The 27,722-nt window shown below is 43.4% G+C and overlaps 1 protein-coding gene across 1 annotated transcript in view; it reads right to left on the bottom strand.

Moving 5' to 3' along the window:
- Window positions 1-27,722, bottom strand: part of LOC140733768 (PC3-like endoprotease variant B) — a 2,072,848-nt gene that overhangs the window by 1,278,222 nt on the left and 766,904 nt on the right. Inside the window, 1 exon segment of the mRNA XM_073057521.1 lies at window positions 27,372-27,480. Coding sequence (XP_072913622.1) covers window positions 27,372-27,480 — 109 coding nt within the window.

The raw sequence follows: 27,722 nt of genomic DNA, 5'->3' as shown, positions 1-27,722 counted from the left end.
TATTTTCTCTTCATTTAGAAAACAGTCAACTTTTTCATTTCTTAGAAACGTAGAAACATAGAAAACCTACAGCACAATACAGGCCCTTCGGCCCACAAAGTTGTGCCGAACATGTCCCTACCTCAGAAATTACTAGGGTTACCTGTAGCTCTCTATTTTTCTAAGCTCCATGTACTTATCCAAAAGTCTCTGAAAAGACCCTATCGTATCCGCCTCCAGCACCGTCGCCAGCAGTCCATTCCACACACTCACCACTCTCTGAGTAAAAAACTTACCCCTGACATCTCCTCTGTACCTACTTCCCAGCACCTTAAACCTGTGTCCTCTTGTGGCAACCATTTCAGCCCTGGGAAAAAGCCTCTGACTATCCATACAATCAATGCCTCTCATCATTTTATAAATCTCTATAAGGTCACCTCTCATACTCTGTTGCTCCAAGGAGAAAAGGCCGAGTTCACTCAACCTATTCTCATAAGGCATGCTCCCCAATCCAGGCAACATCCTTGTAAATTTTCTCTGCATCCTTTCTATGGCTTCCACAACCTTCCTGTAGTGAGGCGACCAGAACTGAGCACAGTACTCCAAGTGGGGTCTGACCAGGGTCCTATATAGCTGCAACATTACCTCTTGGCTCCCAAATTCAATTCCACGATTGATGAAGGCCAATACACCATACGCCTTCTTAAGCACAGAGTCAACCTGCGCAGCAGCCTTGAGTGTCCTATGGACTCAGACTCCAAGATAGAGTTAGATATGTTAGATATATGTTAGCTAAGTTAGATATGGCCCTTGTGGCTAAAGGGATCGGGGGTATGGAGAGAAAGCAAGTATAGGGTTCTGAGTTGGATGATCTGCCATTATCATATTGAATGGCGGTGCAGGCTCGAAGGTCCAAATGGCCTACTCCTGCACCTATTTTCTATGTTTCTATGTTTCTAAGATCTCTCTGATCCTCCACACTGCCAAGAGTCATACCATTAATACTATATTCTTCTACCATAGTCCATGACCATACACTTCCCAAAACTGTATTCCATCTACCACTTCTTTACCCATTTCCTAATCTAAGTTCTTCTGTAGCATCTCTGCTTCCTCAAAACTGCCTGCTCTTATATCTCTGCACCTGTCTTCATACCTCTGCAAATTTTGCAACAAAGCCATCAATTCAATCATCCAAGTCATTGACATATAGCATAAAAATAATCCATCCCAATACAGATTCCTGTGGAATACCACTCGTCACCGGCAGCCAGGCAGAAAAGGTTTCTTTTATTCCCACTCTTTCCTCCTGCCAATCAGCCTCTGCTTTATCCATGCCAGAATCTTTCCTGTAGTACCATGGTCCCGTAGCTTGCTAACCAGAGTCATGTGTGGCACTTTGTCAAATCACTGATCCTTTACACAATCTATTTTTGTTGAACTTGCTTATAAATAATGTAATTATTTTGCAATACTCCACCGGGAAGGAGGCACAGCAGCCTTAGGACCCATACTACCCGGTTCAGTTATTACCCTTCAGCCATCAGGCTCCTGAGGCAATGTGGGCAACTTCACTCACCACAACAGTGAAAGGATCACTGAACGCAACCTATAGCCTCACTTTCAAGGACTAAATGAACCATGTTCTCAGTACGATTTATGTATTTACTCTATTTGTAAATTTATCTTCTCTTGCACATTAGTTATAGAAAAGGACAGCACAGAAACAGACTATTTGACCCATTTAGACTGTGCCAAACCACTTAAACTGCCCAGTTCATCAACCTGCACCGGGACCATAGCCCTCCGTACCCCTACTATCCATGTACTTATGCAAACATCTCTGAAGTATTGAAATCAGGCTGACATGCACCACCCACGCTGGCACTCTCATGCCCCTCTGACACAGAGAACGTGGAAATCTGCAGCACATTACAGGGCCTTTGGCCCATAATGTTGTGCCAAACGTGTAACCTACTCAAGAAACTGCCTAGGATTTCCCTAGCGCATAGCCTTCGGAGTGAAGAAGTTCCCCTTCATATTTCCCTTAAAACTACAACCTCTGGTTGTCGTCCCATCCAACCTCAGTGGAAAAAGTCGACTCGCATTTTACCCAGTTTATACCCCTCATAATTTTGTATACCTCTGTTAAATCTCCCTTCTCTCTTCCATGCTCCAAGGAATAAAGTCCTAACCTGTTCAATCTTTCCTTATAACTCAGGTCCTCCAGTCCTGGCAAAATCCTTGTAAATTTTCTGCATACTCTTTCAACTTTGTTTACGTCTTTCCTGTAGGTAGGTGACCAAAACAGCACACAATACTCCAAATTAGGCCTCAACAATGTCTTATACAACTTCAACGGAACATCCCAACTCCTGTATTTCATTGATTCTCACTGATTTATGAAGGCCAATATGCCAAAAGCTTTCTTTATGACCCTGTCTACCTCTGATACCACTTTCAATAAATTATGGACCTGTATTCCCAAGTCCCCTTGTTCTACCCCACTCCTCAGTCTCCTACCATTCACTTTGGAAGACCTACCCTGGCAGGTCCTACTGAAGTGACAAATCTCACACTTATTTGCATTAAATTCCATCTGCCACTTTTCAGCCCATTTTTCCAGTTGGTCCAAATCCCGCCATAAGCTCTAATAGTCTTCCTCGCTGTGCACTACACCCCCAATCTTGGTGTCATCCACAAATTTGTTGATCCAGTCAATCACATTATCATCCAGATTGTTGATAAAGATGACAAACAACAATGAATCCTGCACTGATCCCTGTTGGATTCAATTAGTCACAGGCCTCCAGTCAGAGAGGCAACAATCTACTACCGCTCTCTAGCTTCTCCCACAGAGCTAATATCTAATCCAATTTGATACCTCATCTTGATGCTGAGCGACGGAACTTTCTTAACCAACCTCCCATGTGGGACCTTGTCAAATGCCTTGTTAAAGTCCATATAGACAACATCCACTGCCTTACCTTCATCAACGTTCCTGGTAATTTGCTTGAAAAACTCTATAAATATGGTTAGGCATGATCTACCATGTATAAAGACATGCTGACTACCTTTAATCAGTCCCTGTCTACCCAAATACTCTTATCTCCTGTCCCTTATAATATCTTCCAATAACTTGGATTATCTTCCAATTCCCTGGTTTATGTTTAGAGCCCAGTTTTAAACAGTGGAACAACATTGGCTATCCTTCAATCCTCTGGTACCTCTCCTGTCGCTAAAGATGATTTAAATATTTCTGCCAGGGCCCCAACAATTTCTAATTTGCCTCCCGCAGAGTCTGAGTTGTTTGTCAGTTTTTGTTTGTGTGTAGTTTTTTAATTGATTTTATTGATTTATTTGTTTGACTGTGAATTCTTGCACAAAAATGAATATCAGGGTTGTTAATGGTGACATTTTGGTACTTTGATAATACTTAGATAGGAACATGGAAGAAAGAAAAAGGGAGGACTATTTAGGAGGAAAGGGTTAAATTGTTAGAGGAGGTCATAAGTTCCGTACAACATCGTGGGCCAGAGGGCTGTACTGTGCTGCAATGTTCTGCTTGTAAATTCTATGTTCTCAGGCAAATATAAAAGAAGTTAAATATTTTGTGATTTTCTTCAAAGAGTAAGACAGAGACTACACTCACTCATCAGCACTACCTGAAGTGAATGAGATGCAAAATGAAGATTGGAACATTAGTAAAAATATATTTTAAAAATCAAAAAATGATTAGTCAAAAAAACAATAAATCCCAAGAACTTCTTCTTCTTCTTAAGTCATCACTCCTACTAGGGCAGAGGCCACTGACAGCAGCCCACCAGAATCATCCACCTCCAGTCATCTCGCAAGCACTTTCAGCTGTACAGCATTGCCTTGGTGTATCCTTGCTCTCACAGGGATGAGATCTTTGGAGTTTCTGTTGGTCTTTCTGTAGCACTGGGTTTTTAGGGGATGGGCTTGCTAGCCCCGTGTAAAACATCGCGTCCTTTCAGAGCTGTTGTTGGGACCATCCGTGGCAGCTAAGTTCCCAGGACAGTTCGTTATGTGTTGTGTTGCATGATGCTGATGATCGTGGTCTTTCCATGACCATGATTGTTCTTGGCAAGTTTTTCTACAGAAGTGGTTTGCCATTGCCTTCTACTGGGCAGTGTCTTTACAAGATGGGTGACCTCAGCCATTATCAATACTCTTCAGAGATAGTCTGCCTGGTGTCAGTGGTCACATAACCAGGACTTGTGAAGGAAACAAGAGTTAGGACACAGGAATTTCCAATAGAACATCAGCAGCTCCACCAAGCAACACCACAAGACATATCATTCTCAAACTAAGGACACCGCAATAAGCATTATTCAGTAGTCCACTTTAAATAATCACAATATGTGGAAAACCAGTCAAAATAAGCTTGGCAAGAATAAACAGAAAACACAAGGGTTCAATTACTCTAATAAAGACAACATTTACAAGTACTGGTGCTCTAGAAACCTCGTAGCTCAACCCTCTATGGCTCACCACAGAGGCTTGTTGGGCTCATTTCATGTGATGTCTTTGGACCTTCAGAAGTCTTTGATAATGCACCATTCAATATTATGAAATAAAATTAGTTTCCTAACTATTGGGGGTAGAACACTAATGGGGATTGAGGATTAGTTTAGCAGAGAGAAAATAGAGCAGGTATTATGATAGAACATAATTATAGCATTACGGAAAAATAAGTAATTTTTGGGTCAGGAGTCTGTGACTCATGGGACACCGTGAGTATTGGATCTGAGGTCTCAGCTGCTCACAATGTATAATCAATAGTTTGTAACTGTTTGATAAAAAGCTGGGTGACAGTATAGACTCTGGGGAATGTAGAGAATCTGTGGTGAGTGTAGACAGTCTGTGAAGAGAGTAGACAGTCTGTGGGGAGAGTAGACAGTCTGTGGGGAGAGTAGACAGTCTGTGGGGAGAGTAGACAGTCTGTGAAGAGAGTAGACAGTCTGTGGAGAATGTAGAGAGTTTGTGGGGAGTGTAGACAGTCTGTGGAGAATGTAGAGAGTTTGTGGGGAGTGTAGACAGTCTGTGGAGAGAGTAGAGAGTCTGTGGAGAGAGTAGACAGTCTGTGGGGAGAGTAGACAGTCTGTGGGGAGTGTAGACAGTCTGTGGAGAGAGTAGAGAGTCTGTGGAGAATGTAGAGAGTTTGTGGGGAGGTTAGAGTGCCAGCTATGTGGAGTACTTCACCATGACTTCAACCTGAGCCTGAGTCTCCAGAGGGTTCCTGTGCTGTGGAAGACATCCTGCCTCGTCCCTGTACCGAAGACGCCGCGCCCCAGTGGCTCCAATAACTACAGACCGGTGGCATTGACCTCCCACATCATGAAGACCCTGGAGAGACTTGTTCTAGAGCAGTTCCGGCCTATGGTTAGGCCATACTTAGACCCCTCCAGTTCGCCTATCAGCCCCGACTAGGAGTTGAGGATGCCATCGTCTACCTGCTGAACCATGTCTACACCCACCTGGACAAGCCAGCGAGCACTGTGAGGGTCATGGTTTTTGACTTCTCCAGTGCGTTCAACACCATCCGCCCTGCTCTGCTGGGTGAGAAGCTGACAGTGATGCAGGTGGATGCTTCCCTGGTGTCATGGATTATTGATTACCTGACTGGCAGACCACAGTACGTGCGCTTGCAACACTGTGTGTCAGACAGAGTGGTCAGCAGCACTGGGGCTCCACAGGGGACTGTCCTGTCTCCCTTTCTCGTCACCATCTACACCTCGGACTTCAACTACTGCACAGAGTCTTGCCATCTTCAGAAGTTTTCTGATGACTCTGCCATAGTTGGATGCATCAGCAAGGGAGATGAGGCTGAGTACAGGGTTATGGTGGGAAACTTTGTCGTATGGTGTGAGCAGAATTATCTGCAGCTTAATGTGAAAAAGACTAAGGAGCTGGTGGTGGACCTGAGGAGGGCTAAGGCACCTGTGACCCCTGTTTCCATCCAAGGGGTCAGTGTGGACATGATGGAGGATTACAAATACCTGGGGATACCAATTGACAATAAACTGGACTGGTCAAAGAACACTGAGGCTGTCTACAAGAAGGGTCAAAGCCGTCTCTATTTCCTGAGGCGACTGAGGTCCTTTAACATCTGCCGGACGATGCTGAGGACGTTCTACGAGTCTGTGGTGGCCAGTGCTAACATGTTTGCTGTTGTGTGCTGGGGCAGCAGGCTGAGGGTAACAGACACCAACAGAGTCAACAAACTCATCTTGCCATCTTGGACAATGTCTCCCGTCCACTCCATAATGTACTGGTTAGGCACAGGAGTACATTCAGCCAGAGACTCATTCCACCGAGATGTAACACTGAGCATCATAGGAAGTCATTCCCGCCTGTGGCCAACAAACTTTACAACTCCTCCCTTGGAGTGTCAGACACCCTGAGCCAATAGGCTGGTCCTGGACTTATTTCCACTTGGAATAATTTACTTATTATTGTTTAATTATTTATGGTTTTGTACTGCTATATTTCTACACTATTTTTGGTTGGTGCGACTGTAATGAAAACCAATTTCCCTCGGGATCAATAAAGTATTTCTGTCTGTCTGTCTGTCTAGGGAGTGTAGAGAGGCTATGGGAAGAGTAGAGAGTCTGTGGGGAGTGTGGACAGTCTGTGGAGAATGTAGAGAGTCTGTGGAGAGGGTGGAGTATCTGTCAGGTGTGTAGACACTCTGTAGGGAGTGTAGAGAGGCTATGGGAAGAGTAGAGAGTCTGTGGGGAGGGTGGAGTATCTGTCAGGTGTGTAGACACTCTGTAGGGAGTGTAGAGAGGCTATGGGGAAAGAGAAAGGGAGAAAGGCTATGTGATTGGACAGCAAACATCCAAGACATTCCCTCTTCTCAAAGGTAGCACGCTAATACAGGAGGTACAGGAGCCTAAAGCCACACACTCAATGATTCAGGAACAGCTTCTTTCCCTCTGCCATCAGATTTCTGAATGGACATTGAACCCATGAATACAACTTCAATAACACACACAAATACTGGAGGAACTTGCCTAGCCAGGCGGCATCAATGGAAATGTATACAGTTGAGGCTGAGACCCTTCCTCAGGATTGAAGGAATAAAAAATGAGGAGTTAGGAGGTGTGGGAGGGGAGGAGGAATCACCAGGTGAGGGAGGGGTGAAGTAAAGAGCTGGAGGGGATACAGGGCTGGAGAACAGGGAGTCTGATCGTAGATGACAGAAGACCATGGAAGAAAGAAGAGGAGGGGGCCATCAGAGGGAGGTGATCGGTAGGTACGGAGATAAAGTGAGAGAGGGAAAAGGGGATAGGCAATGGTGAAGGAGAGGAAGGGTGACAATACCAGAAGTTCAAGAAATCGATGTTCATGGTGTCAGGTTGGAGGCTACCCAAACTGAACATGAGATGTTGTTCCTCCAAACTGAGTGTGGCCTCATCACAACAGTAGAAGAGGTCATGGATAGACACATTGGAATGGGAAATGGAATTAAAATAGGTGGCCACTGGGAGATCCCACTCTTTCTGGCATTTGGATCAAAGGTGCTCAGCAAAGCAGTCTCCCAATCTACTTCGAGTCTCACTGACATACAGGAAGACACACTGGGAGCACTGGATACAGTAGATAACCCCAACAGACTCACAGGTGAAGTGTCACTGGTTGACAATTCACCTGCAGTTGAGGGCAGTGTTAATGGTGGAGGAAAAGAAGTCTGTTTCTTTGAAGACAGAGGACATATCCTTAGTTCTGGGATAAAAAGCTTCATCTTTGGAGCAGATGCAGTGGAGACGTAGGAATTGAGAGAAGCGGCTGATATTTTTACAAGTAACAGGCTGAGAACAGGTACAGTCCAGGTAGCTGTGAGAGTCAGTTGGTTTATAATAGACATCAGTAGCCAAGCTGTCCCCAGAGAAAGAGAGATCAAGAAAGGGGAGGGAGGTGCCAGAAATGGCCCAAGATAAATTTGAGGGCAGGGTGGAAGTTGAAGGCAAAGTTGAAGAAGTCGACGTGGGTGCAGAAAGCAGCACCAATGTAGCCGTTGATGTGGCATAGGAAAGATTGGGGAGTGATACCAGTGTAGGATTGGAACATAGACTGTTACATAGAGGCCAACAAAAAGACAGGCGTAGCTGGGACCCAAGGGAGTGTCCTTCCCATTCAGCTGGCTTTTTATGATCTGTCTCATTCTTGGAGGTACTTGGATGTTGCAGTCATCCTTGTCAGATCTTCGTGTCTTCCACACGACTGTAGGATCACCGGGTAGATGTAGCTATCCTGTACATCTGGTTTCACATTTCCTCCAGGACTGTGGCCTTGAAGTAAGTCGACTCCTTCAGTCTTGATGAGTTTGCCTGTTTTTACTACCATCTGGCCGCCGATGTCTCTGCACTGTTAGATAGATACACTGTCAGATACACTGTCAGATAGATTAGTGAGTCAATGTCTCTTTCATTTCTGGCACACAGCGTGATGTCGTCCACGTACAGGAGGTGGCTGATGGTCACTCCACTCTAGAACCTGTACCCATGTCCACTCTGAGATGATCTGGCTGAGGGGGGCCAAGCCTATGCAGCACAGCAGTGAAGATAGTGCATCACCCTGGTGTACTCAACATCTGACGGTCACTTGTGCTGTTGGCTTTGAATTAACTTCTAGCATTGTCCTCCAATGACTCATTGAGTTCTTGATGAAGGTCTTTAGTGTCTTATTGACCTTGTACAGAGACAGCATTCCAGGATCCATGTGTAGAACATTGAGTCGTGTGCTTTCTGGTAGTCAATCCAGGCTGTGCTTAGGTTGGTTTGCCTGGTCTTGGAGTCTCACATGACTGCTTTGTCCACGAGTGATTAGTGTTTGGAGCCTCTGTTTCGTTTGGAGGCCAGCACCGGGAACTGTCCAGACACCATCTTGCAGCCCACCACAGCGCAGGGGTCTGGGTATCAGATCCCACTGGTAGCAGTCTGGTATGGGTCTTGGGCAGGACTCCTCATGCTTACACTTCATCTGCCCCAAAGATCTACAGATGAGAGTGGCAAGAACAAGAAATCTACTCGGAATCCACCCAGATTAACAAGGAATTGTGCCAATGGTTGAGGAACCAAGAAAAGTCTTAAGTATATTTATATAGCTCAGATGCCTAAGACTTTTGCACAGTCCTGTTGTAATATTATGTGTTCACTTTAATGCTGTCTCAAAAAAAAACAAAAAATAAACCTGGTTCTGATATGGGTCTCTATTGCGGACTGAGAGTGGGAAGGGGAAGGGAGAGGAGAGAGTACGGGAAGCACCAGAGAGGCATTCTATATATATTCTATATACGTAATTATGTATTGCTCTGTACTGCTGCTGCAAAACAACACATTTCATGACATATGTCAGTGATATGAAACCTGGTTCAGACTTTGATTCTATAGCACTGAAGCCAGCATCCTCAAAGGAAATCCGCTAAGACATGGGAAGAACATGAAAACTCCACACACACAGCAGATGAGGTCAGAGTTGAAACTTGGACTCTCACTTTGCAAGGTCAAGGCATTATTAGTTGTGACTCTGTGGCCCTTTATAATAACATTTTCTCATGTTTTCAAGGACTGCCTTTCATGGTCTATTTGTTAGCTATTCACTGTAATACCATTCATTAGCGGTTCAGTCATTATAGACATTTTCATCTTTTTGTATCATAGTCACATTAAGATTCTCAGGCAGTCCACAGTTTAGTCAGCAAGTTTGCTGTTGTTACTGGTGAGTGCTCGTAACTATGATTCACCTCTGAATAACCATAAAATGACATGTTTTTTTTCCCCACAGCTGTTTAAGAGACCAGTTTGATGATAGCATAATGGGTGGAAATGAAGTGCAGAATTTGGAAAATGTTTATTGCACGCTATTAATTCTGATATGTGGTCTTCATATTCCAGTGTTATCATTCTGATTCTGGTTACTGGGACATTACTACAGTAACAGATTCTAATAATCTGATCTGTCACACAAAGTCCTCTGTTAGTAGCAGGGTTGTGCAACACCGCTCCAAATAAAACCTATGAAAGTGTTTGAAGAAGATAGGTCAACGAGCTCTACAGTTATCGTCCCCTGTCATATGTACAGAAAGGGCTCCCACGTGATGAGAACACTGCTAATACAGAGGCCTAATTTGAAGTATTGTCTGCAGTTTTGGTCACCTACCTACAGGAAAGATGTAAACAAGATTGAAAGGGCACAGAGAAAATTTACCAGGACCTTGACAGGTCTGGAGGACCTGAGGTATGAGGAAAGACTGAATTGGTTAAGAATGTGTTCTTTAGAATGTAGATGATTGAGATGAGATCTGATAGAGGTATACAGAATTGTGAGGGGTACAGATAGGGTAAATGCAAGTAGGCAATTTTTAACTGAGGTTGGGTAGGACTACAACCAGAGGTCATGGGTTAAGGGTGAAAGGTGAAACGTTTAAGAACAAGAGAAGAAGCTTTTTCACTCAGAGGTTGTGAGAGTGTGGAACGAGAGTGAATACAAGCTCAATTTCAACATTTAAGAGAAGGTTAGATAGGTAAATGGATAGCTCAGGTATAGAGGGCCATGGACCCAGTGCAGGTCAGTGGAAATAGGCAAATTAAATGGTTTGGCATGGACTAGATGGGCTGAGAGGCCTGTTTCTCTGCTGTACTTTTCAATGACTCTACACCTCAAGGCATCGGAATTCAGATTTCAATTTGTGGTAAGAAATTTGTTTGTCCATCCTGTTACTTTGTGGGTTTCCTCAGGGGCTCCAACTTCCTCCTATAATACAAATACAGTGCCTATAAAAAATATTCACCTCCCCCTCGGAAGTTTTCATGTTTTATTGTTTTACAACATTGAATCACAGTGGACATAATCTGACTTATTTTTGACACTGATCAACAGAATGAGACTCTTTCATGTCAAAGTGAAAACAGATCTCTACAAGTAATCTAAATTAAGCACAAATATAAAACAAAATAATTGATTGCATAAGAATTCACCCCCATTAATATGACACACCAACTCATCATTGGTGCAAGCAACTGGTTTTAGAAATCGAATAGTTAAATGGAGATCATCTGTGTGCAGTCACGGTGTTTCAATTGATTGTAAAAATACACCTGCATCTGGAAGTTCCGAATGCTGGTGAGTCAGAACACCTCAAGCAAGTCTGTGAAGAGGTTATTGAAAAGCACATGTCAGAGGTGGATACAGGAATGTTTCTAAGTCATGGAATATCCTTTAGAGTACAGTGAGGTCAATCATCAAGAAATGGAAAAAATATGGCACAACTGTAAATCTGCCTGGAGCAGGCTGCTCTCAAAAACTGAGTGACCATGCAAGAAAAGGACTAGTGAGGGAGGCCACCAAGAGACTTATGACAGCTCTGGAGGAGTTACAAGCTTCAGTGGCTGAGATGGGAGAGACTGCGCATACAACAACTCTTGCCTGAGTGCTTCACCAGTAACAGCTTTATGGGAGAGTGGCAAAGAAAAAGCCAAGGTTGAAAACAAAAATCACATGAAATCTCAGCTAGAATTTGCCAGAATGCATGTGGGAGACTCTGAAGTCAGCTGGAAAAAGGTTCTATGGCCTGATGAAACCAAAACTGAGCTTTCTGGCCATCAGGCTAAACGCTATATTTGGTGTAAGCCAAACATTGTACATCATCAAAAACACACCATCCCTACTGTGAAGCATGGTGGTGGCTGCATCATGCTGTGGGGATACTTCACTGCAGCAGGTCCTGGAAGTCTTGTGAAGGTAGAGGGTAAAATGAATACAGCAAAATACAGGGAAATCCTAGAAGAAAACCTGATGCAATCTACCAGAGAACTGCGGCTTGGGAGAAGTATTGTTTTCCAGCAAGATGATGACCCCAGGCATAGAGCCAAAGCTATACCAAATGGCTTAAAAACAACAAAGTTCATGTCCTGGAGTGGTCAACTTAGAGTCCAGACTTCAATCCAATTGAGAATTTGTGGCTGGACTCAAAAAGGACTGTTCAGTCATGATCCCCGTGCACTCTGACAGAGCTTGGGCAGTTTTGTAAAGAAGAATGGGGAAAAATTGCAGTATTCAGATGTGCAAAACCGATAGAAGCTTACCCACACAGACTCAAGGCTGTAATTGCTGCCAAAGGTGCATCTACTAAATACTGACTGGGGGGCAGGATTAATTATGAAAAGAATTAAATTGTGCTTTGTATTTGTAATTAATTTACATCACTTTGTAGAAATCTGTTTTCACTTTGGCGTGTAAGAGTCTTTTTCTGTTGATCAGTGTCAAATTAGATTCACAGTGATTCAATGTTGTAAAGCAATAAAACATGAAAACTATTGGGGGTGGGGGAGTGAAAACTTTTTATTGACAATGTACATACTGGTCAGTAGGTTCATTGGCCATTGTAATTGGGCCTATGATTAGGACAGTGTTAGAGAGGTGGGATACTGGGCGGTGCAGCTCTCCGTTTCCTCAGCACTACCCGCTCTTCCACCTATCTTTGTATCATCGGCAAATTTAGCTACAAATCCATTAGTCCCATAGTCCAAATCATTGACATAGACATACATTGTAAAAAGCAGCAGTCCCAACACCAACCCCTGTGGAACTGAACTGCTCACCGGCAGCCAGCCAGAATAGGATCACTTCATTCCCACTCTCTGTTTTCTGCCGATCAGCCAATGGTCCACCCATGCTAGTAACTCCCCTATAATTCCGAGGGCTCTTAACCTGCTAAGCAGCCTCATGTGTGGCACCTTGTCAAAGGTTTCTGAAAATCCAGGTACACCACATCTACTACATCTCCTTTGTCTACCCTGCTTGTAAGTTCCTCAAAAAATTGCAGTGGGTTAGCCAGGCAGGATTTTCCTTACAGGAAGCCATGCTGGCTTTGGCCTATCTTGTCATGTGCCTCCAGGTACTCTGTAATCTCATCCCTAACAATCGATTCCAACAACTTCCCAACCACTGATGTCAGGCTAACAGGTCTATAGTTTCCTTTCTGCTGCCTCCCACCCTTCTTAAATACCAGAGTAACATTTGCAACTTTCCAGTCATCCGGTACAATGCCAGAATCTATTGATTCTTGATAGATCATTGTTAATGCTTCCGCATCTACTTCCTTCAGAACCCAAGGGTGCATTCCATCAGGTCCAGGAGATTTATCCACCCTCAGACCATTAAACATCCTGAGCACCTTCTCAGTTTGAAATTTTCACTGCACATACTTCACTTCCCTGACACTCTTGAATGTCCGGTATACTGCAGATGTCTTCCACTGTGAAAACTGATGCAAAATACACATTCAGTTCCTCCGCCATCTCCGTGTCTCTCATTACAATATTTCCAGCGTCATTTTCTATTGGTCCTATACCTACCCTCAACTCTCTTTTACCCTTTATATACTTAAAAAAGCTTTTAGTATCTTCTTTGATATTAGTCACCAGCTTCCTTACTTAATTCATCTTTTCCTTCTGAATGACCTTCTTAGTTCCCTTCTGCAAGTTTTTAAAAGCTTCCCAATCCTTTACCTTCCCACTGGCTTTGGCTTCCTTGTGTGCCCTCTCTTTTGTTTTTACTTTGGCTCTGACTTCACTTGTCAGCCAATTCTTGTCTTTCCTCCATTCAAAAGTTTCTTCTTATTTGGAATATATCTGTCTTGCACTTCCCTCATTTTTCACAGAAACTCCAGCCATTGCTGTTCTGCTGTCCTTCCTGATAGTGTCTCTTTCCAGTCAACCTTGGCCAGTTCCCCTCTCATGCCATTGTAATTTCCTTTATTCCACTGATATACTGACACATTGGAATTTGGTTTCTCCTTCTCAAATTTCAAAGTGAACTCGATCATATTGTGATCACTGTTCCATAAGGATTCCTTAACCTTAAGCTCTCTTATCACCTCCGGATCATTGCACAACACCCAATCCAGCACAGCCGATCCCCTAGTGGGCTCAACAACAAGCTGTTCTAAAAAACCATCCCTTGGACATTCTACAAATTCTCTCTTGAGGTCCAGTATTGGCCTGGTTTTCCCAATCCACTTTCATGTTAAAAACCCCAACGATTATCATGGCATTGCCCCTCTGAAATGCCTTTTCTATCTCCTGTTGTGATTTGTAATCCATATGACATAGCACAGGATGATGATGGTGTACATGTATTTTGTTTTAACTTAGTTTTTTTCAATGTATTGCACCGTTCTGCTGCCACAAAACAACAAATTTCATGACATATGTCAGTAATAATGAAGTGGGTTTTGATTTACATAGGGCACAGAATTCCACACATCAATAATTTAGCTGATAGCAATAATTCCAGACCAACTGCTAAATTGTCCTCATAAAAATGTTTTGTTAACAAGATACGTAGAACTAGATTCTCTGATTCCTGTTTGTTTAGCCTTAGTCTTTTGTCTGTTCAAGTTTAGAATCCTGAACAGAATGAATTTTTTTGCCTTATTTCCAAATGCATCAAATCCATTCTACACCTTGGCTAATTTTTGCTATCAGTCTGTCCATGTAATTAGTTGGATGTATTCCAGTTCTTATTTTGCATGTGACCCTCAGCGTTTCTCTGATTCTGGGACTGAGGATTCAAGTAATGAAAATAAACAAAGTAAATCAGCCTGAGGCTGACAGAGCAATCATCAATATTCACCAAATTCAGAGTGCGTCCATGGTGAAATATTGTTGTATATCACAGTCTGTATGGAGAACCAAAGTCCAGCCTGTGGGCTGAACAACCATTGGATTTAGTATGTTGCCGCAAGGCTTAATTGATTCTCTCACATAACAAATGAGTATTTTTAATATTATTGACGTGTTATTTTCACAGTACTTTTCCCTTCTCCATTCTTGAGTGGGCTGACCTGAAATTATTTATTTTCATTTATACCATTTCTGCCATCTATGGTCACAAGTCCGGTTGTGAAAGGAGGAGGGTTGGGTATGGGTCTAGTTACCCCATCCCGTAAAAACTCAGAGTGACAGAAACACCCAACAGAAGCTCCGAAGAGAGAGGAAAGATCTTTGCCTCGAAGATGGAGAAAGTCATGTAGTGAAAGCAGAAGCCAAAGGACTGATCAAACTTCAGCCCAGGGTAGAGCACGTAGGACTTGTGTAAGACTCCCGGAAGATTAATTCACAGGTTGAATCTGTGGTTAAGAAGATTAATGCAATGTTGGTATTTATTTCATGGGGAATAGAATATAAAAGCAAGGAAATAAAGCTGAGGTTTTTTGAGACACTAGTCAGACCACAGTTGCAGTATTGCCAACAGTTTTGGGCCACCAGTCTCAGAGAAAATGTGTTGTCATTTAAAGAGTCCAGAGGAGGTTCACAAGGATGATTCCAGGAATGAAGGGGTTAACATATGAGGTGCGTTTGGCAGCTTTGGGCCTGTACTCACTGGAATTTAGAAGAATGCCAGGGGATCTCATTGAAACCAACCGAATATTGAAAGGACTAGATAGGGTGGATGTGGAGAGGATGTTTCATATGATGAGGGTATCTAGAACTAGAGGGCACAGCCTCAAAATTTAGGGGCAACCTTTTAGAACAGAGGTAAGGATGAACTTTTTTAGCCAGAGGATAGAGAACCTATGGAATGGTCTGCCACAAACTGCAGTGGACGCCAAGTCCATGAGTATATTAAAAATGGAAATTGATTGTTTCCTGATCAGTCAGGGCATCAAAGGATATGGCGAGAAGGCAGGTGTGTGGGGTTGAGTGGGATCCAGTATCAGCCATGATGGAATGGTGGAGCAGACTCAATGGGCTGAACGGCCTAATTTTGCTCCTATGTCGGATGGTCTTATGGATTCAAGCGAGCTGCTGCCAATTGCCTAAGCCCCAGTTGGGGTGATGAGCTTGAGAAGGAACCTCAATACTTATTACACAATACTCCCTGAGCAGGTCCAGTCAGAAGCTTTTACACTGCAGGGGATAGTGCAATGTGTGAGTCCCAGTGCTGTCTACTGAGGAATATTCACACTGTGAGAGATGAGTCACTCTGCAGTCTATCAAGTGAATACTGTAACACCTGGGTCATTAGAGAGCACAGCAGACATGTTACTCTGTGAAATGCTGTACATTAAGAACTTTCTCCGAGGTTTGTGAGTTTCACTTTGAGTTTGTGTTAAGCCTAGTCATAGAACACTACAACACGGAAACAGACCCTTGGGCCCATCTAATGCATGCCAAACCATTATTCTGCCTAGTCCCATTGGCTTATCTCCAGACCATAGCCCTCCACAACCCTCCCATCCATATATCTATCCAAATTTAAATTTCTCTAAATGTTGAAATCAAAACTGCATCCACTGCTTCCACAGGCAGCTCTTTCCACTCTCTGTGGGTGGGGTTAGAGAACTGTCTGTGTGTGGGCATGGGTGGATGACAGGGAGGCAGTTCTGGGGCAGCTCTTTCCACTCTCTGCGGGTGGGGTTAGAGAACTGTCCGTGTGTGGGCATGGGTGGATGACAGGGAGGCTGTTCTGGGGCAGCCCTTTCCACTCTCTGTGGGTGGGGTTAGAGAACTGTCCGTGTGTGGGCATGGGTGGATGACAGGGAGGCAGTTCTGGGGCAGCTCTTTCCACTCTCTGCGGGTGGGGTTAGAGAACAGTCCGTGTGTGGGCATGGGTGGATGACAGGGAGGCAGTTCTGGGGCAGCCCTTTCCACTCTCTGTGGGTGGGGTTAGAGAACTGTCCGTGTGTGGGCATGGGTGGATGACAGGGAGGCAGTTCTGGGGCAGCCTGAAAGCATCACCATACCTTCCAGTGCCAGCATTGCATGTCCACAAACTTAGAACTGCATCCATCACCAAGGAGGTGTCAGATAAATGAAGAATAGGAGCAGGGTGAAGGGATTCAGATTTCTCGATAATTGGGACCTCATCTGGGGCAGGTGGGACCAGTCCAAAAGGGACGGTTTGCACTTGAATCCGAGGGGGAACCAATATTCTTACAGGCAGGTTGACTACAGCTGTTGGGAGAGGTTTAAACTAATATGGCAGGGGGATGGGAACCAGTATGACAGAGCTGAGGATGAGCCAGCAGGTTTACAGGTAGATGATGGGTGTAACATGAATGTAAGGAAGGACAAGTCAATGTTTGGCTACAAATGCAGACAGAGTAAAGAGTTAAATTGTACCACAAAGGCAAAATTCAAAAGGGTTAAGAATGCAGGACTGAAGGTGCTGTATTTAAATGTACATAGCTTTCAGAATAATGTTGACGATCTTGTGGCACAATTAGAGTTTGGTTGGTAAGAGGTTGTGGGCATCACTGAGTCGTGGCTGAAAGAAGGCCATTGTTAGGAGTTTAACATCAAAGGATATACTTTGTATCGAAAGGACAGGCAGGAAGGCGTAGGTGCTGGTGTTGGAAAGAGATGGAATTATATCTCTGGAAAGAGGTGACGTAGGGTCAAAGAATGTTGAATCTTTGTTGGTGAAGTTAAGAAACTGCAAGGGTAAAAAAACTATTATGGGAATCATATACAGTATATACACCTCCAGACAGGAGCCAAGATGTGGGGTTGAAATTGCAAAGGGAGCTGGAAAAGGCATGCTCTAAGAGTAATGACACAATTGTAATGAGGGATTTCAAAATGCAAGGGGATTGGGAAGTCAGGTTGGTGTCGGATTTCAAGTGAGGGTATTTGATGAATGCCTATGAGATGGCTTTATAGATCAGTTTGTGCTTGAGCCTACTTGGGGAAAGCTTATGCTAGATTGGGTGTTGTGTAACAGCCCAGATCTTATTAGGGAGCTGAATGTAAAAGCGATCTTTACGAAGCAGTGATCATAATATGATTGAATTCATACTGCAATTTGAGAGGGAGAAACATGTCATATGTATCAGTATTGCAATGAAATAAAGGGAATTAGCGGGATGTGAGAGGTGCTTGCCAACGATGGATTGGAGGAGGATAGTGGCAGGGATGACAGCAGAGCATAGTTCACAAGGGGCAGGATAGATATGTCTCACAGAGGAAGAAGTTCTCAAATAGTAGGGGTAAACACCGTGGCTGACAAGGGAAGTTAAGGACTGAATAAAAGCCAAGGAAAGGTAACAAAAGTGAGTGGGAAGCTTTTAAAATCCAACAAAAGGCATCTAAAAAAGCTATAAGGAGCAAAAAGATGAACTATGAGGGCAAATTAACCAATAATATAAAGCAGGATACCAAAAGCTTTTTCAGTTATATAAAGAATAAAAGGGACATGAGAGTTGATATTAGACCACTGGAAAATGATGCTGGTGAGGTAGTAATGGGAGGCAAAGAAATGGCCAATGGGTACTTTGCATCTGTCTTCACTGTGGAAGACACTAGCAGCACTGCAGATGTCCATCAGTGTCAGGGAGCAGAAGTGAGTGCCATTGCTATTACAAAGGAAAAAAATGCTAGGCAAACTCAAAGGTCTTAAACAAGAAAAAATCTGCAGATGCTTGAAATCCAAGCAGCACACACAAAATGCTGGAGGAACTCAGCAGGCCAGGCAGCATCTATGGAAAAAAGTACAGTCGACATTTAGGGTGAGACCCTTCGGCAGGACTGGAGAAAAAAGATGAGAGCAGATTTAAGAAGTGGGGGAGGGGAGAGAGAAACACAAGGTGATAGGTGAATCTGGGAGAGGAAGGGGCAGGGATATTGTAGAGTCGCTAAGTTGATTGGAGAATGGGTAAGTCTCATAGGAGAAGATAGAAGGCAATGGAAGAGAGAAAAAGGGGAGGAGCACTGGAGGGAGTGAATGGGCAAATAAGGAAATAAGGTGAGAGAGGGAAAAGAGAAGGGGGAATGGTAAAGGAGATAAGGGGAGGCATTAGCAAAAGTTCGAGAAATTGATGTTCATGCCATCAGGTTGGAGACTACCCAGCTCTTGAATTAACGTGGAAAACTTTTACCTCAACACTGAACTGATCACTGAACACAACCAATGAACTCAGTTTCAAGGCCTGTCATGATCTTAGTTTATACATGCATACATACTGTATGTCACTGTGTAGCTAAGCTCAGCTCCAAAGCCATTTTCAAATTTGCCGATGACACCACTGATGGGATGAATCACAGATGCTGATGACTCAGCTTCCCAGAATGAGATAGGTCACCTGGCTGACTGGTGCTGCATCAGCTACCTCCTGTTCAACGTCTGCAAAGCTGTTGACTTCAGAAAGGGAAAGAGGGCAAACATACAGCAGTTTGAATTCGGAGTTCAATGGAGAGAGATGGAAGCTTTAAATTCCTGTGAATTAACATATTGGTCGACATTCTGAGCCCAGCACGTAGATGCACTCACAAGGAAAATGTGGCAGCATCTTCACTATTTTTAGGAGATTCAGGGGGTTTGTCTGGTCACCGAACACACCAACAAAACATCCACAGGGAGCTGTATAGCTTCACGTACCTATACAGGAATCTCTTAAAAGACCCTATCGTATCCACCTCCATCACCATCACTGGCAGCCCATTTCAGATCCCCACCACTCTGGGTAAAAAAGACTTACCCCTGACATCTCCTCTGTACCTTTTTCCAAGCACCTTAAAACTGTGCCCTCTCATGAAGAGAAGGGGTCCCAGAACAGATCTCTGAGGCACACCACTGGTCACTGCCCTCCATGAAGAATATGACGCATCTACAACCACTCTTTGCCTTCTGTGGGCAAGCCAATTCTGGATCTACAAAACAATGTTCCCTTGGATCCCATGCCTCCTTACTTTCTCAATAAGCCTTGCATGGGGTACCTTATCAAATGCCTTGCTGAAATCCATATACACTACATCTACTACTCTACCTTCATCAATGTGTTTAGTCACATACTCAAAAAATTCAATCAGGCTCGTAAGGCACGACCTGCCTTTGACAAAGTCATGCTGACTATTCCTAATCATATTATGCCTCTCCAAATGTTCATAAATCCTGCCTCTCAGGATCTTCTCCATCAACTTACCAACCACTGTAGTAAGATTCACTGGTCTATAATTCCCTGGGCTATCCCTACTCCCTTTCTTGAATAAGGCAACAATATCTGCAATCTTCCAATCCTCCAGAACCTTCCCCATTCCCATTAATGATGCAAAGATCATTACCAGAGGCTCAGCAATCTCTTCCCTTGCCTCCCATGGTATCTTGGGGTACATCTTCAAGTCAAGTCAACTCAAGTCAACTTTTATTGTCATTTCGACCATAACTGCTGGTACAGTACATAGTAAAAGTGAGACAATGTTTTTCAGGACCATAGTGTTACATGACACAGTACAAAAACTAGACTGAACTACGTAATAAAAAAAAACAACACAGAGAAAGCTACACAGGACTGCATAAAGTGCACAAAAACAGTGCAGGCATTACAATAAATAATAAACAGGACAGTAGGGCAAGGTGTCAGTCCAGGCTTTGGGTATTATATGGAGTCTGAGAGCTTGGGGGAAGAAACTGTTACATAGTCTGGTCGTGAGAGCCCAAATGCTTTGGAGCCTTTTCCCAGAATTAAGGGATTGGACATGCTAGAGGCAGGAAACATGTTCCCGATGTCGGGGGAGTCCAGAACCAGAGGCCGCAGTTTAAGAATAAGGGGTAGGCCATTTAGAACGGAGTTCAGGAAAAACTTTTTCACCCAGAAGAGTTGTGGATCTTTTGGTAAGCTTTAATTTTCTTCTTGACTAGATTTTCAACAGCCTTTGTACACCACAGTTCCTGTATCCTACCATCCTTTCCCTAGTCATTGCAACATACATATGCAGAATGCCACACAAATATCCCCTGAACATTTGCCACATTTCTGCCATGTATTTCCCTGAGAACATCTGTTCCCAATTTATGCTTCCAAGTTCTTTACTTTTTGATGAGAACTTTTTGGAAGGCTTTACTCTTTGGAGAGAAGGAGGATGAGAGGAGACATGATAGAGGCGTACAAGATATTAAGAGGAATAGACAGAGTGGACAGCCAGCGCATCTTCCCCAGGGCACCACTGCTCAGTACAAGAGGACATGGCTTTAAGGTAAGGGGAGGGAAGTTCAAGGGGGATATTAGAGGATGGTTTTTCACTCAGAGAGTGGTTGGTGCGTGGAATGCACTGCCTGAGTTAATGGTGGAGGCAGATACACTAGTGAAGTTTAAGAGACTACTAGACAGGTATATGGAGGAATTTAAGGTGGGGGGTTATATGGGAGGCGGGGCTTGAGGGTCGGCACAACATTGTGGGCTGAAGGGCCTGTAATGTGCTGTACTATTCTATGTTCTATGTTCCTGCCTGATAGCTTCATATTTCCCTTTACTCCAATTAAACGCTTTCCAAACTTGCCTGTTTCTATCCCTCTCCAATGACATGGTAAAAGAGATAGAATTATGATCACTATCTCCAAAATTCTCTCCCACTGAGAGACCTGACACCTGACCAGGTTCACTTCCCAATACCAGATCAAGTACGGCATCTCCTCTTGTAGGCTTAGCTACATATTGTGTCAGGAAACCTTCATGAACACACCTCAAAAACTCCACCCCTGAACTCTAGGGAGCTGCTAATCAATATTTGGGAAATTAAAATCTCCCACCATGACAACCCTGTTATTATTACACTTTTCCAGAATCTGTCTCCCTATCTGCTCCTCGATGTCCCTATTACTATCAGGAGGTCTATAAAAAACACCCATTAGATTTATTGATCCCTTCCTGTTCCTAACTTCCACCCACAGAGACTCCATAGACAATCCCTCCATTACTTCCTCCTTTTCTGCAGCCGTGACACTCTCTCTGATCAACAGTGCCATACCCCCATCTCTTTTGCCTCCCTCCCTGTCCTTTCTGAAACAACTAAAACCTGGCACTCAAAGTAACCATTCCTGTTCCTGAACCCAGTCAAGTCTCTGTAAAGGCCACAACATCATATCTCCAAGTACTGATCCATGCTTTAAGCTCATCTACTTTGTTCACAACACTCCTTGCATTGAAATAGACACATCTCAAGCCTTCAGTCTGAGCACGTCCCTTCTCTATCACCTGCCTATCCTCCCTCTCGCACTATCTGCAATCTTTCTCTATTTGTGAGCTAACCTCCTCTTCCCCAGTCTCTTCAGTTTGGTTCCCATTCCCCAGCAATTCTAGTTTAAACTCCCCAGTAGTCTTAGCAAACCTCCCCACCAGGATATTGGTCTCCCTGGGATTCAAGTGCAACCCGTCCTTTTTGTACAGGTCACACCTGCCCCAAAAGAGGTCCCAATGATCCAGAAATCTGAATCCCTGCCCCTTGCTCCAATCCCTCAGCCATGCATTTATCCTCCACCTCATTCTATTCCTATTCTCACTGTCGCGTGGCACAGGCAGTAATCCCGAGATTACTACCTTTGAAGTCTTGCTTCTCAACTTCCTTCCTAACTCCACTGTAGTCTGTTTTCAGGACCTCTTCCCTTTTCCTACCCATATCATTGGTACCAATGTGTACCATGACCTCTGGCTGTCCTCCTTTCCACTTCAGGATTTTGTGGATGCGATCAAAATCATCCCAGACCTTGGCACCTGGCACCATCTGCATTTCTTTCCTGCATCCACAGAATCGCCTGTCTGAACACCTGACTATAGAGTCCCCTATCACTACTGCCTTCTCTTCTCTTCCCTCCCCTTCTGAGCCACAGGGCCAGACTCTGTGCCAGAGACACGGCCACTGTCGCTTCCCCCAGGTAGGCTGTCCCGCCCAACAGTACTCAGACAGGAGTACTTATTGTCAAGGGGTACAGCCACAGGGGTACTCTCTAATATCTGACTCTTGCCCTTCCCTGTCCTGACTGTTACCCACTTACCTGTCTCCCGAATCCCCGATGTGTCTACCTGCCTATAGCTCCTCTGTATCATCTTCTCACTCTTCCTGACCAGACGAAGGTTATCAAGCTGCATCTCCAGTTCCCTAACACGGTCCCTAAGGAGCTGCAGCTCGACGCACCTGGCACAGACGTGACTGTCCAGGAGGCTGGGAGTCTCCCGGACTTCCCATGTGTGACACCCAGGACAGAACACCGGCCTCATGGACATAGTCCCTGTTTCTATTCCTCACAGGTAACATACATCGCCTCAACCTGTTATCGTTGAAGCCCAAATGAACCAAAGCCCCATCAATCTGCCCCAGAGCACTCCGTCGATGACCGACCGCTCTGCTCAGCAGTGTCTCTCTTTTACGCCTGAACCTTCCCTGCTATTTAACTCACGACCCATGCTCCAGTTGTAGCCGCTGGTAGGCCACGTACAATGGAGAAATGCTCTCGAAGCTCCCTTTTTAAATAACCGCCCCCGACCTGTGAGAAATCCCTCTTGATAAAGGTCTGTTGACGCCACTGATATGCCCCATTTGTAGACAGGAAGTGCTAACATACAAAATGCTCTGCACCAGAACGATGCAGTATGGCAATTTAAAAACTGCTTCTAATCATACCACCTACATTCACATCAGAATTATTTATATATATTACAAGCAATAATCCCTGCATTGATTCAGCTCATGACCAACATCTTCATGAAAATGTCTGTTTTTTCTCGTTGTATCTCTAGTTCAGTTCCTGGGACATGTTGCTGGATTTGAGGAGCAATTTCAGTAGAAGATATTGCTGTTGTATATTTAATGAGACTATTAACATACACCATGAACAGTGTAGCCCACCCTAGTGCTGAGGTACATCCTAGGATGCATAGGGACACACCAGCAGTGACACAGCCTGGGGTCTTTCAACATCAGCCAGGGCTGAAGACTGACCTTCGGTTGCCAGTCACACAGCATTAGTTTGGACAGTGAGCAGAAGGAAGAATGTCTTTGGTTTCTTTAGTTCAGCTGGCCAAACCTTTCAGGAGCTGAAGTATATTGACATTTGAAAAACGCTACTTCTTAGAAACATTTAAAACAAAATGCATAGTTTCAAAATTCACCAGTAAGTTAAAGACATGATGTTATTTGTTCTTTTCTTCTGGGAAAACATATATCTACAGAGTTCGAAGAATGAAGGAATCACTCATCTTGCACTCAAAAGCTTGAATATTTAAATTTCAATGAAATTAACATGTCAGTTTAATCAAACAAAAATCTAAACCAACTCATGGGATGAAAACAGAATGACAGGAGGCAAACCTGGAATTTACAAGACAAAAAGACCTCAATTTTGAGCCATATTTTTAAAACAAGTTTATTAGCAGTAACAGCTGGGGTTTCTTTTTCTTATTTTTCCAGAGCATTCCTGTGACCTGTAATCAGCAAGAAACACATGAGAGCAATCTATTGACATAGTGACTTTTCTCAAACACATATGTCCAATGCCAAGAAGTCCTTCCGTTGAACATTAAATAAATGTGTATAATCCATGCAATCAGTTATTCAAATATAAATTCACCCTGATTTTGCAGAAAAATTCTACAATATCAATGCAAAATCATTAGCATTTCCCTATGTAAGAGCCACCAGACATGGAAACAGACAGTGTGTGCACGCAGCTTGTGAGCTTCCCTAGCAAAACAACCTCTTACGAAATCCACCACACTTATTGGTAAAGGCAATTGCTGGAACCTGGCGGGACTGTTTTTGGTTAGATCCGCTGAAGGGCTACTTTCTCTATACATCTTCACACTTTGAATGTTCATTAGGCCTCTGTTGGTCAGTGTCAACTATGGATGTTGCATCCTACCTGTCATACACAAGCTTGGAAAGCAAGCAGGCTCCGCTTCTTCACGCAGCTGATGAATCCAAAGGAATGGCAGAGACCAGGACAGTCTCGTACCAGCAGTGTGGCAGGAGTTGAAAGTCAGCATTGGATTAGATACGGACTGTCTTCAGGATTCCAGCTACATATCTTCCCCTCGGGGTTCACTCCTGAAGCCTTTTCCATGAGTGGATATAGCCACGAAGTAGTGGAGGACTGAGATCAGACCTTTCCCTCTCCCAGAGAGCTGCCAGCCATGGCTGGTGAGCCTCACCTGCCTGAGGTGACTGGTTTAAGGCACCACTAACCCATCTTGCCCCTTCTCCAGTCAGTAGAAATGGTTCTGCCATTCCACTAAGCCACATGCGGAGGGCAGGAGCTTTGAATATAATCCCTTACATACTATTCAGATCAACTTTGACCCATTTTGACATTTCACAACAGTAAAAACACCCTAAATGCCATTTTTTTAGCTGAAGTTTGATGACTTTTCCTAAAGTGACCCAAAATGTGCAAAAATGAAAATATTTAAAAATGTTATACTTTTGTACAGGTGCTACAAATTTTTGTACATTGTGGCTGTTCTGGGTCAAATTTGACCCGTATCTATTGAAATGGATTTTAGATCTCAGAAACATTAATTAAGGATTAATCACCCATTTATTAATGTCAGATAGACTATTTATACATTCTAAATAGATCTGTGTTTCAAAATTTGGTATAGACACTTGTCATGAGGGGATTCTTGGGCAGGGTCAAAATTGACCCGGACCATATTGTGAAGGTATAGAATATGAACAGGTTGCCTGGGTTATATAATAATTTTCAATATTTTTGCAGTAATAGTGATTATCAGATTTATGTAAAACGCTTCACCAGGTTTTTATAACTTTCATAACCAACTAAGCATGTGGGTGTGTCATAGATGTCTGCCCAAAATATTTTGAATTCTTTAATGGACAAGACTCACCCCCACTGCACCAGATTATTTATACACAAAAGGTCATACTATTTCAGGAACTTATGTTTGAGTATGGCGTTCATTTTTGCAACATTGATATCATATTGGGTGTAGAGTTTAAAAAAGATTAACAATATGTAGACTATTGAATAAGATACAAATAATTAACAAGATAGTTGTACACGATAGTTCAAAGCAATATTGTCCACCTCACAGCACAGCAAGGCAAAGATGACCCTCTGGTTCAGTTGTTTAGTATAAATTCTGTACAAGGTATGTCGAAAATCATTATCATCATTAGAGGCTGTCTTGTATGACGTGGGTGAACATGGTATTTGGAAGACCATGATTGATCTTGGCAAATGCTTTTACAGAAGTGGTACAAACAACCAAGCAGGAGGGGTAAGTGCTCCTTCCTTCTGCTGCAGGTCACCCTGGGCAATGCGTAACACCCAGTTACTCCCACTCCCCCGATCAGGGTCACGTGAAGCCATGGGAGCAGGTTGTGGATGGTTGTATGAGCAGCTGGTGAATGGACCGCTGATGCCAGGTGGTCTCTGAAGAGTAGTGATAATGGCTGGGGTCACCTGTCTTGTAAAGACACTGTCCAGAAGAAGGCAATGGCAAACCACTTCTGTAGAAAAATTTGGCAAGAATGATCATGGTCATGGAGACCAGGATCACATCACACCACGGCACATAATAATGATGATGATGATGATGGTGATGATGACGACAACTGTTGATGAGCAAATGGTATTGTCCAACAATTTTTCACTCTGGTCTTTGTGGGCCATTCTGGATTGTAAAACTCTTGAACTTCTAACCCATGATATACTACCGGTACTTACAATATTACAGATCTTCAGCCAGTTGTGGCCTTTGACCTTTTCCAGATATACCTGTACAGGGAAGTCACCAAAGATGCAAATGCCACTCTGACAAATTAAAATATGAAATGTTCCAACTGCAAACAATATTTGTAAAATGCAACTCAGATACATGTGAAGCGGCAGCATTCTCCTTTCCCCCAAATAGCTCACTGTCAGCTTTAGCCTATTGGCTCCCACCTATTGCATCCTGTGTACTGTCAGCTCTCTAGAATCTTTCCATAGACTGAAATTAATAATACTGTTACATATGAATGAAGGGGCCCATGTTTCTTAGTTCAAAGGCTAGCTCAGATGCAGAGACTGCCAAAATCATTTGCAGCGTTAAGTGTAACGTAAAGAAATTATTCCACTGGTCTTTGAGTTACTGCAGCAGACATGCATATATCTGAAGAATATGGGAATCCTAATAGGGGATAAAAGCACCAAAGCAACCAATTATGCATAATAAATGATAATTGTGTCAAGTATTTAGATTTTTATCTCTCAGTGTTATTATTGCCAGAACAGGCCACATTTTAACCACGGCTCTTGCTGGAAAACGGCTATGGTTACTCATGGTACACTTTTTCTGGCAAACTACTCCATAGTAACAGTCATGACAGCACTTGTATGCAATTGGAAAATGCTCACGAGTTTTGCAGTTGCAATGGGCATCGCACTCCACTGCCGACGTCTGTGAGAACTCATTCTCATAACCATGCAAAAGTGTTCTAGACTGGCTGTTGTTGATTTGCTGTACGTGGCACAACAAGACTTTCAAGAAGATGATAAAATTATGACCAAGACAGACAGATTCCTGTCTCTCAAAATTTCTGCCTCACATTTCAAAAATTCTTCTCACCAAAAAAAAAGTGACTCACCATCATCAATAATTGAAACGACAGTTCCTCTCCCAGTGATATTTCTCTTCCAGACAGGCATAACATTGAGGTCAAATCTTTTGGGTGTCCCATATTGTCCTCGGTTATACTGAAAGACAGCAAATCTGATAGTTTTAACCTAAGAGTCAAACTGTAACTTTTCAGACATGTTTCAAACTTTATGACTAACTATTATAAAGCTGCCTAAAAAATCTTCTGTAATAAAGTGCAATATTCTGAAAACTCTGATTTGCAGCATGTAAATTTTTATTTCATTTTATTTATTTAGAGATACAGCACGGTAACAGGCCCATCCAACCCACTGCCTGGTTATACCAATGTGACCAATTA

The sequence above is a fragment of the Hemitrygon akajei genome, chromosome 9, assembly GCF_048418815.1.
Source record: "Hemitrygon akajei chromosome 9, sHemAka1.3, whole genome shotgun sequence".
NCBI classification, from domain to species: Eukaryota; Metazoa; Chordata; class Chondrichthyes; order Myliobatiformes; family Dasyatidae; genus Hemitrygon; species Hemitrygon akajei.
The sequence above is the reverse complement of the archived record's forward strand: the minus strand, read 5'-3'. Positions and strand labels throughout refer to the sequence as shown.